This window comes from Styela clava, chromosome 1 (assembly GCF_964204865.1).
Source record: "Styela clava chromosome 1, kaStyClav1.hap1.2, whole genome shotgun sequence".
NCBI lineage: Eukaryota > Metazoa > Chordata > Ascidiacea > Stolidobranchia > Styelidae > Styela > Styela clava.
The window spans coordinates 25,534,279-25,546,024 of NC_135250.1; the positions used below are offsets into that span (position 1 = coordinate 25,534,279).

Consider the following 11,746-nt stretch of genomic DNA (forward strand, 5'->3'; position numbering starts at 1 on the left):
ACAATCGCCGAGTGCATAATGAAACAATTCGCTGGCATTGAATGAATACCAATAAGGAGCCTACATATGATGTAAAGATGAAAAGGACGTTAAGGCAGCATGACAGAATCGAAATATAATGAATCAGGTTTATGAAGAAAAGTAATTGAAATTCAACTAACGCAGATAGGCCTACAGTAAAAGTTTTTATCGGTACTGCAAAATCTACCTATATATTGAATGACAACTCAAACAATATCTTTGGTATTATATATGCATAAACAGTTTTATGGTCTTATAATTTGACCATGCCAATTCGCAACGTTTTTAACATTTTTTTAATGGCGTGTTATTGTTTTGTTCTGTGTGCATATCGTTTTAAGAATATCGGTATTGGCCTCATCATTTACAGACCTGTACACGCGTGATTGGTGTGTTTCCTGTGAATTGCTTTTATAAGTGTCTGTGCACATAATTTACCAACATAGCTTCGATTAAAGTTTGTATTTTGCTTCTTTTAAACCAATGCCAAATCAGTTAAGTTATTCGTGGCTTCCGACTATTCTCGTTAGTCGTTACTTTGTCACATTGTATTTGTATCAGATTGAATAGATCATTATCAGCTTAAGTATTTTAAAAGTAGCCTACAACAGCCTGAACGTTCAATACGTTCGCGTATTTTTTGCGTGTTTATTTCTGGCCCATTCCTCGTTTAACAAAGTTTGTGTTTTTTGTTAGTGACTTGATCAAGCTACCAAGAATTGGACCAGTCCCTCCCACTATATCATCGGAAATGAAAAACTCAGTCTGATACCGGCATCAAATCTCAACAACACCTCTGTAACACAACATAACAGCTATTTAAGTAAACATTGTTCACAGGTTGGGGGAATAGCTATATTTTGGATTGAGATTTCATGCGCAAATATTGCACTATCTCATCTATTACTATCAGGTGAAGAAAAATTAATATAATATTTACAACGTTGCTAGTTATTTGCGTCAAATCGGAAATCACTGTTATTCACGAAACCACAAGCTTCTTATGTCTTTTGGTTACTGCATGTCGAAACTGTACAAACAGTAGTGACACCTCGTAAAATGATTACAAGTTCACACCCACAATTCATTGAGTCACTTTTGTACATAAGACATGCATTGCTAAACCAACTGTATTTAATCTGTATATACACATTTAATATTAGATGTCAAAATCATATTGTTGAGCAATATAATGAACAAATATAAATTTAATACGAAGCAAAAATAACATATATTTTAGTTTCATAGAAGATAATGTTTGAGATTTTTAAGATTGTTGTAAAACGAGTTTGTCAAATATTGTTTATCTGTTATTTTCCTTTTTCCACGTATATTTACAAATATTTGAAAGATCACATATACAGCACATGGAAGTTTTACACGACCCTGCTCAAATTTTGCTATATCACTTAAAACAGTTTTCATTCGGTGTAACTTATAAATAGCGAAATGCTTGTGCATGTCACATGTTTCCTGATTGCAGTAGACAGTGAAAATATTTTCACATTTAAACGCACCAACATGTATACATCTGAATAGAGGAGATTTTTTAATATATCAAGACTTAATTTCCATATAAACTTCTCTGAGTACGTTCGTGAGAAACGTTTGCAATATGTAAGTTTTTACCTTTATTTAATTACACATGGCCAACTTCCCGGAAATTTAAAATAAGTAACAAACTCAAATCTGAATTTGCGATCTTTTCAACTGCTTACTCTATTTATACTTCTTGAAAACGTATATATATGTCTCAGTCACAAGTATTTCCAAGCACAATATTGTTCTTCAATGGAAATTAGAGGTATCGGTGCTGGATGTTCAAGTGATATTAACTTTTGCTCAATCTAATACGATTATAATAATAGGTCTGTACAAATAAAGCAGCAACATTTACAAATGAAAATAAAGAAATCAACAAAGTAAACAAAATGTCGCAGTAATGTGAAACACTCTTTAAAGTCAAAATTTCCTTTTCTGAGAAAATACAATAAAAATTTAGAAACTTACGATAGACGGATAGATCGTCAGCGATACCCATAATTAATTAAAATGCGAAACAAAAATGTCTAGTGAAAATGCAAAAAACAATAGAATTAAACACCACATGGTTTAGCTTGAGGCATTTGCAGGACCTGGTAAATAAAAATCTCTAGCCTCAACTGGTGACGATTTGCAAAATTACAGACAGGCGCATCACGTACCTGAGGAAATCCCATGTCCGATGAAATGCGTGCATTTCAGACATAACATCCAATTACTACTATAAGAATAACGGACTATTTTTAGTCGAAAGAAGCATTCTTTCATTTTTGTTTTCTATTTTTAGTCAACAAGAAGAATTTATTCATTCTTGGAAATGAAACTATAAAACTTTCCTATTTTATTGTATATGCGTATTAGTTGTCGGGCATGGAAATTATAACGAGCAAGACAAAATGAGTGAACTTCTCAAGAAAGGTTTCGGATTTTTATTGCTGTATTATAATACACAGACTTAACCCGAACTACAAGTCGTTTACAAGAATGCATGCTGGAATATACATGTTCGCGACATGACCTACAGAGCTGATTACACTCTGGGTGAAAAAGTGAATAGATACTGCTGATTGCTCTGTTCCGGCTATGACATAGAGATGACAATCGATACCAACTTGACTGACTACTTCAATAATAACGAGATTATATGTAACAAGTATACCTAGTGTTTCGTCAATGAACAACTATTTTGAATTTTTTACATTTTGTAATTTGCTGATAGTTACTGCTCAGCTGAAATTCATCAGGCGTTGTAAGATTCGTAAGCTGTTTCCACTTGTGTTTGCTTAGTTGTCGCAGGCAGAGCTTGTTCGTAACTGGCAGTTTCTTGCAGGACATTTGATGAAGATGGTTGTTCGTAAGCTGACTCCACTTGTGTTTTCTTAGTTGTCGCAGGCAGAGCTTGTTCGTAACCGGCAGTTTCTTGCAGGACATTTGATGATGATAGTTGTTCGTAAGCTGACTCCACTTGTGTTTGCTTAGTTTTTGCAGGAAGTGGTTGTTCGTATCCGGCAGTTTCTTGCAAGACATTTGAAGATGATGGTTGTGGAGCTGAATTGTTGGAAGGAGTTGCTAATTAATTGAAAAAATAAAACTATCAACCACAAACAATTAAAATTCGATTTAAAATACTTATCTTGATAGAAATCAGATCTAGTATGTAAACCTGTGATAGACAGTGTGTTAAAATAATAATTATTTAAATAAAATATCTCAGTTTTTTTCCATCACTTCATAGAAGGTATGTTCACAGACCAATCTCTTTCAAATTTTTAGTAATCTAATGGGCGTGACTCCTAGTAGGGCGTTAATTTTATTTATTTTTTATTTGAGGTGGCATTCCAATTTTGTATAAATGCGAATTATACAAATTGTATTGTCCCACTATTAGAACCTGTATTGATTGATAAACGTTTTCTATCCCATTAACATTGATGGCATGTGTTTATCATTGAAGTGGAGTTACAACTTTTATCGTGACCGTGTTCTGTTGCGTTTATACACTTTAAATGACACTTTGAATTTGATTTGTATGGGAATAATATTTTATACATCAGTTCTGATTAATTCTCACTACCTTTTTCTTTTATAGTTTCGTAATTGTGTTCTTTTACTTCTGCCTTTTCCTCCAAATTCTTTATTTCTTTCTTCATTTTGTATATGATCCAGACAGAGACGACCAAGAAGACGAAAGGAATGAGAAAACCAATCACAAAACTGATGATGTTGAACTCGAACGCTCCTTTCTCTAAAACAAATACGTTACTCTGATTTCCCGTTGATATTTAAAGGTTTTGGGATTATAGTTTTATTAAAATGAGCAACATCATCTCTAGAATTACAATGATAGTATCTAACGTTCACGATAAAAGAACACTTTATTCTTCTTTTAATTCTCATAACTGTTTGCTTGTTATGTTGTGTTGTTTGAAGTTCGCTAATTTTTTTCATAATCTGGCTTTGAATTAACCAAATCTGAATATTTGTTATTCTTACCGGTATCGTTCTTAGCAGTAGTTTCTTGTTCACCTTGTTTCAACGTTATAGAGGGGCTTTGACTGAAATGTATTTGGTCACCAGAGGGCGTAGAATAAACTATCGAGACACTGAAGTAAAATAAGTTATATTATGCATTGCGGAAATAATTTTCTCAAATGAATTACGTATATATTATATTTGATTTGATAGCACCATTAAACAAGAGAGCTATGCTCAAATATATGGACACGTAGCGCCACCCAATGGCAATAATTTTGATGACGTCATAGCGAAAAAAAAAGTAATAGCCTTCTGGAGAAAAATTTTATCTTCAACCACTGAAACTTTCAAAGCAATTGGTCCAGTATTCGAAGAGAAAAGCGACTTTTTAAAAACGTGTCAAAGAACAACAACAAGGACAACAAGAACAAGAACAACAACAACATAATATTGAAACGATCGTTATGTCCACTACGTGTCCAATAAGTAAATCAATCTAATTTGACGTTAACATATATCTTTACTGTCTGCCGGTTTTGAAATAGCATTATATTAATACCAAAACTTCCAATTAAAAAATTAAAAGTCTATGATGATCTATATGACCCTAAGATATATATAGAATACCTGAACATCTTTTTATCTAATTTTTTGTTCCTTCCTGTGAATAGAATTCCTTTTCCAGAACTTTGTTCATTTTGTATCCCTGCTTTTCCGATATTTATTACGTCACATGTTGTCATTGATTCATCACCGAGTGTTATATTCATTCGCTTACCGTTCATGCTAAAATATTTTATTCAATGTAGAATAGAATATGATATGTTATGCAGGAAATACCGCTGCTGCTCGAGACAATAGAAAAATCGCGTTGCAACGACGCATACAGGTATATACACATTGAAACTCTTCAAAATACATCTATGGTGATACGAACATATGCAGTATCAAAGTTTCTTCTTGCATGTGCGTTGTATGCCCATACTATAGCCGAAAAGTATTGGAGTAAAGTATTCGTAGTACAAAGCGTTTCGTTATAGTTTTTCGAAAAAATCAACGTCAAAAATCTTATAAATTTATACCGAAATATCGCAGTTGTTCTGATATATTACGTAATACCTACATTGCCCTGGTACCGATTGCGAATAAATCTTTTATCCGATTAGTTAATTTTAATATCGCCAATAAACTTTCAATCATTTTCTTATGTTTCATATTTCAGGCAAATTCTACAAATCATGTTTAACTAAAACGCCGATTTAAATATTCACGTAATATAATTTTCTAGAAATAAAAACTATTTACAACCTTGAAACAAGTATTGCTTTGGCAATATACTTATCACCGCTCACTGTGTTGTTAATATTTATCATGTCAGTCAAGGAGAGGGCCACGTCGTGTTCCTTCAAATTTGTGCGCACAAGTACGAATATGCAACTGTAAATTAATAGATTATACAATAACACAAATTGTACCGGCATCTTATTTTGTTGAAGAATAAAGTTCATATTGTAAAATGATACTAATCAAAATTAATCAGAACTTTCGTGTCTAATAAGCCGAGTGATTATATTGGTACAGGAGAGGAATAATATACCCAATATGATATATGAACAGGCACAGTTGATTTTTTTTTTCAGGCTAATAGGAAGATGAATTTACTACCTTTATTGTCGATATATTATTTTTACTCTGTTGCATTTAGCTTACCTGACAAGGCCATTAGTCTCATCTGGTGCTTGTATTCCGAGTTTTTTGAATTCACATACGCTGCTAACTAGGTTATCTTCAAAACTATCAGGCGGAAAAACCTTTGTGGGAGCTAAAATACAAGACAGTGTTTAGTCAAAGGCATTATGATATCCTTGATTTTTGCATTATGATTCACACTTTTGCTGCAAACTGCGTTCTGCAAATGTGTCTAATAATCGTTTCAATTTGAAAATTGATACATATTTAGAACGCAATGACTTACGCAACTTCGCATATCTTGGGTTAATCAGAGTTGTTGAGTAGATTAGTGATTAAAAAATTGAATTCACAAACATTGAATTCTGAATATACCTCTAGGTTTTCCGAGACAACTGCCAGTAACAGATAAAACTTGACCAAATCCAGCACAACTGAATATTTTGATTGAAGCGGAATAGTTACGATTTGATTCTGGTTGAAACGAATACACAGATGATGACGTCACGTTTATAAGTTTCATGTCTGTCTTCAAGTTTGAATCTCGTGAGGAAGCCAGGGTTGAAGTTAGATTCAGTTCCTATTAATCATGAGATAAGTAATTACATCCGAAAGTCACTAAAAATGCTCTGAAAATTGATACCAAATAAGGATGTTGAAGATAACGTAAAACCTTCCAGCTGAGTGGAATAGGAATTGGATATAAATTACTATTAAACAAAAAACCAATGTGCAATTTATATGAGCGGACCAAAACAGATCTACGATCGTAAGTATAAACAGTCAAACTTCACGACTTAATGTGGACTTCATGATACACGTTGGGATTCTCAATTCAATTGACATATATTCAACCAAAGCTGTGTGTTTCGAATAATTTGAGTCAAAATAAAAATATTGCTTACCACAGTATATGAATCACCAGTCTCTGTCTTGTTAGATAATATCCAAGAGATGACGCAAGTTTGTGTATTCTTGTATTGTATAATAGACGACGATTCTGCAGATAACATTGCTCCCCCTGTTGTTGCGTTTCGGAAAGTAGAATATTTGGTTGGACAGTTATCTTTTGTTACACATGCAGTAATCTGACAAAAGATATTTATATAGGCATTTTAATAACGAAAGTATAAATGGGGCAGAAAACTAATTTAGCCTTACAGGTAAAGGCGATCTTGAAAAGAGAGACCTTCGTCCACAAATATTCGCATAAAATAAGTGCGGAACAATCGATGTGAACAATATAATAAATCGTTATTGTTTACTTTGATTGTATAGGTTGTGGTTGGCGACAAACTGGTTATTGTGGTTGACTGTTTCTCAGATGTTGTTGAATCCACCCATCTTGTTGATCCGCCTGAGGTCGGACTTACTTCTATCCTGTAAAACAGATGTGAGTTTACGCTGGCATTAATGCAAGTAACAACGGGTAGCAATATGCGTAATGGTATTGGGTCGTGACCATCATGACAGATTTACGTTTTGACTTTTAGTAATACCTTTAGTAAATTTAACAATGTAAATCGAGCAGCTTCAGCCGTTTTTTAACAATGTGGTCAAAACGAGTATTCCCTCGGATTTTTCTAGAGGCCTGTTCCATGTAAAAGATGACATATAAACTAAATCTTGTGGGTATATCAAATTATCCATAAAGATGAACTCACTTGTGTAGGAATCCAACAGCATTTATATGTGATTGCCATGAGATGATCAAGTTAGAATTGCATTCGGTATTTGATATTTGGTAGATTGTGGGATTTCCAGTCACTGTAAAGTAAATACCAAAAACATAGCAGGCAGAGATTACAAAAAGCAGATATTTGTATTTATATTCACCTTCATAAGATTCTGTTTTACCATGTTTCCAACTGTTGCCGTTTCGAAAATAACAAGTATAAGACCCTTCATCTGCAATATTTGCGTTTTGAAGATTGAAGGTTGCTGATCCAGTTTGTATCGTTTGATAAACTCCCCGTGTAGTTGCGGTTGATACTTTGTTAGATGCTTTGCGCCATTCAACTTGTGTTGCAGTGCTACAGTCTGTTGCAGAACACCTTTTCTGGTTTCCGTTAATAGTTTGTATTCTAACAAAAGGGCCCTGAAACACTGAAGCAGAATTTGTGAAATTTGAAGCCTTAAATAACACAAATTTTTTTAGAATAAGAAAAACTAGGTTGATTACTTTGGTTCATGCAAGCAGAAACACTGAACATTGAAAGTACCTTTATTATATTTTTAGCAAATAAAAAAAACATTTTTGATATAATACTGTTAGTGCAACTTTATTTGTAACACAATTTGAATTAAGTGATTGAAGCCCAATAATTCTATTAAAAGCATTCAGTGGCACCGAAAAACAATACTTGTATCGAATCCTTGTATATGTGATCTGTATTGATCAGTTCCAATTGAATATTCCTAATTTGACAATCTATTTCAATTCGTATTTAATTTACGATCAATAATTAAGTACTAGCTTATTGGACAGGAAATTGATATATTTGAGTTTTGCTGGGACAGTGCGGTAGTTACTGTAGTGTTCTGGGTACTATAGCTTTTCCACAGTTCAAGCTTCCTCCATAATATCGTATGATTTTTGTGGAATTGTTGTTAAAATATTATGTTTGAACTTCGTGTGCATATGTTTGAGTTTTGCTCTATTGTTTCTTTAGATAGGAGCTATGCAACTTGTTACGTTTTTTTTACCTCCAGTTGTGCACGAAAAATCAATTAATCATACCTTTCTGGCAAATGTAGTAGAAGTTTGCATCACAAGATATATCAACCCACCGATACGTTTCTCTTCCAACTACCAAACAGTCTTCAACAGCAGTATTTTGTGTAGTCTCACCATTTGGTTGATTAGATTTCCTGATAAATTTAGAAGCCGAATAAATTATTCTAAAAATTATGCAGGCTCTAAGCATTTAATGTAAGAAATAGTTAGTGACAAGTTGTTACGCTGATATAGCTCCTAAATATTTTTCGAACAGGGGAAGTATTGATATACTACATATGAAATTAGACTAAGTTTTTGCTTGGCATAGTTTATTCAATTGCCCCTAACATATAGCTAGTGAGGTTTGTCAGGATTTCACCTCCGACAAAATGAATTTGACTACGACGGATAATAAATAGCATTATTGAAGTTTTGCCGTGGTATTTCTCTTTACTATAATATTGATAATAATGAATACTGCGTGGTATACAAGTTCTGAAAACTATTTCACGCAGAAAATATATTGTTTATTAAATTCTTTTGTAACTTTTTTAAATAAAGTTGAGAAACACACCAGTTTTGATATCCTGTTTCTTCTTTCATGATCACATCAGTACCATCCTGCCACCTCCAATCTCCTTCGTTAGCTATGTCGTTTCCACCGATATAGAAAGTGTTATCACCACCTCGTATGCTGAGAATTTAAAAACCTTATCAGTTTTTTTAAAGAAAATAACGGAACCATAGATTAAAAATTGAGAAAACGACTGAGAGAAGAGCTGAAACATACCATGGACGCGCCAAGATACCTAAATAGCCTTTGTGTGAGGAAGCAAAATAGTATTAAAAAATGCTGAATCCACAGTAGGGCTGGGCATTTCGAATCGAATATTCGAATCGAATCGAATAGTAAATTATTCGAATCGGTTCAGAGCTAAATTTCGAATCGCCGCCATCTTGTTTTTATCTTTCCGCTAATGGTCGAGGTGAATTCCCCAATTTTTTTCTCATTAGAGTCATATTTTTTTAACGAAATTCTAACATATGACTATTTTCTGTAGTGAGGTATTGATAAAACGTGTTTGTTATTCTGTGTGAACGCTCAGTAATCTATCTGCGTGATTTATTCTATGTCTTCAGTAATTCATTTGTTGAGAGGACCAATTACTATATATATTAAAGTCGCTTACAATTATATATTTTCAAGTATTCGAGATTCGATTCGAAAAAAATTATTCGATTCGATTCTGAAATCACAAGGTATTTGAAAATGCCCAGCCCTAATCCACAGTTATTTCTGGTGTTTAGGTGAGATTTGCAAATTTGAATGTATATGTTTAATTAGTAATTAGTGAAAAACTCATTGCGTATGACAGTTTTCGTTCAAGTTTATTCAAATATACGAACTTGTAAGCTATGAAAATTTCATTGATTCTTGCTTTCATTCTTTTTACGAATAACTACTAGCTTCAATACAGCATATCCAAAGTAAATAAATTGCTGTGTAGAAATTAACAAAATAGTGAGGCTGATTTTACGATTATATTGTGAAAATAATGAAGTACATATTTGGAATTATCCCGATCCTTCAACATAATTCCTATAAGTAAAATAAATCTTTAGCTCTCGTACATCACTGTACAAACAATATCCTATTTCAACTCACGCATATAATAAGTGTTTAATCTACATTGAGATGGTACAAATAACAGTGAGATAATTAATTTCATCTATTTAGTGCTAAAGTTTCATTCAACACATAGAACAATTCACATATTAAATAACACCAAGATATCAAAAATTAGTTTCTTTTTAACTCACTCGAATGCTGAATTAATGACTGTCGTCATTCTCTCATTATCAACTTTAGCTAAGTAGCCTCCCAATCCCTCACAGGAATATTTGGCGCTGTTGTAAGTTTTATGTCGTTTGAAGAAAAGCAGTTCAAACCCATCAACACATTCTTTCTTCCAGGGATCTGAAACACAACGGTATCTGGAATTGTAATCAGATTCAGATTTGAACAATTGAATAAATAACAATTCTCATTTATTAACATGAAATTTGAAGAATATGAGCTGAGGTTTTCTCATATATTATAGGAACATTTACATTTGTCCGAGAGAAAGAAACCTATTCATAAACAAAATATTGGACAGGAAAAAAGCAAATGGGTTTATTCATACAATATTCAACTAACCTTGGGCTGAAGCACTTGTGATGATAATCGAGACAATTATCACCAAAACAGTAGGATTCATCTTCATTATTCGAAAGACACAGTTTTTGACATTTGTGGTCAACTTAAATATTACACCCTAATTCCAATTTTTCAACTCTTTCTGATCAAAATATTAGTTATTTAATGTTAGTATAAAAAATAAACATATAGCTATGAAAATGGATAATATATCTTCTTAGTTATTGGCAAATCAAATCAAGTACATGGACGTGATAAACATCACAGTTCCAATTCTTAAAGCAATATTTTGAATAACGGCGAAAGACGTGGAAAGAATAAATTTTTTATGAAGCAGTAGATAGGTCTTTTCACCAGTATGCCCAACTACATCAATGCGCCCAATCCTATATTCGGTTTTCATGTTGATCATAGATAGTTGTTGGCTAAAGACTGCACTGTCCTTAATATACTTCTTCCCCAATATCTATGAGTCTGCAGGGCATGTACATGGTGTGAAGCGAAAGCATTGAAACATCTTTTCACGAGAATACTTTGATACAGTGATAACTACCCAACTTATACGTAAGTTCTTTCATTCGCATTTCAAAATAATTCCACTACTACAAACTGTTACTATTATTAAATTACCAACTTTTCTCGAAACCTGCTCTACATACAATCATAAAAAATACACGTAAATTATTACGTCTTTCTTATGAGTGGTTCAACTATACTCTGAGTCAGTCTATCACTTTCGCATATAATTGACTTCTGGAAACCGTTCCTCGGTCATAATGGATTGTGTGTGTATTCATTAGTTATAGCTTATGGGATAGCACAATGCCATACGAAAGCATTGCCTCTATATCAAAGCCAATACAGCACTGGGAATGTGCTCGTCATCGTTATCATACGCGGATGTTATGAAACCAAGTAACATAACCAAGTAGAAACTGTTTTCTTCCGTCTTTCATCAGCTTGCACACATCCTACATCGCATCACACTTATCTTCGACATGTTCAACAATTCATGATAACGTTAATTTCAAAACGTAAATGTCTGATAACGTACTATCCACAATTAAGTTTATCTTACATTTTTTTAAGATAAAAAAGTT

General features: G+C 33.1%; 1 protein-coding gene across 2 annotated transcripts; it reads right to left on the bottom strand.

Moving 5' to 3' along the window:
- Positions 1-1,280: 1,280 nt before the first annotated feature.
- LOC120335144 (uncharacterized) lies at positions 1,281-10,801 on the bottom strand. Of its 2 annotated transcripts, none has more exons than XM_078112690.1 (15): positions 10,647-10,801; positions 10,268-10,424; positions 9,021-9,140; positions 8,468-8,598; positions 7,564-7,833; positions 7,392-7,494; positions 6,993-7,107; positions 6,633-6,815; positions 6,103-6,307; positions 5,749-5,860; positions 5,347-5,475; positions 4,666-4,824; positions 4,057-4,166; positions 3,638-3,808; positions 1,281-3,111 (listed from the first exon to the last, which is right to left on the bottom strand). In XM_078112690.1, exons 1-15 carry the CDS (start codon positions 10,711-10,713, stop codon positions 2,804-2,806), a joined length of 2,340 nt encoding a protein of 779 aa, XP_077968816.1. In that variant the 5' UTR covers positions 10,714-10,801; the 3' UTR covers positions 1,281-2,803. The 2 variants fall into 2 exon arrangements, with proteins under 2 accessions (XP_077968816.1, XP_077968810.1); XM_078112684.1 differs by having other exon boundaries at positions 1,281-3,132.
- Positions 10,802-11,746: the final 945 nt, after the last annotated feature.

What these genes read in the sequence shown, in the direction of transcription:
- LOC120335144 (XM_078112684.1), bottom strand. Translation starts at nt 10,713, where the DNA reads ATGAAGATGAATCCTACTGTTTTGGTGATAATTGTCTCGATTATCATC. An exon ending in CTACTACATTTGCCAGAAAG is followed by an intron (nt 7,834 to 8,467) that starts GTATGATTAATT and finishes ATTCTGCTTCAG; the next exon opens with TGTTTCAGGGCCCTTTTGTT. An exon ending in GAGACTAATGGCCTTGTCAG is followed by an intron (nt 5,476 to 5,748) that starts GTAAGCTAAATG and finishes ATTAATTTACAG; the next exon opens with TTGCATATTCGTACTTGTGC.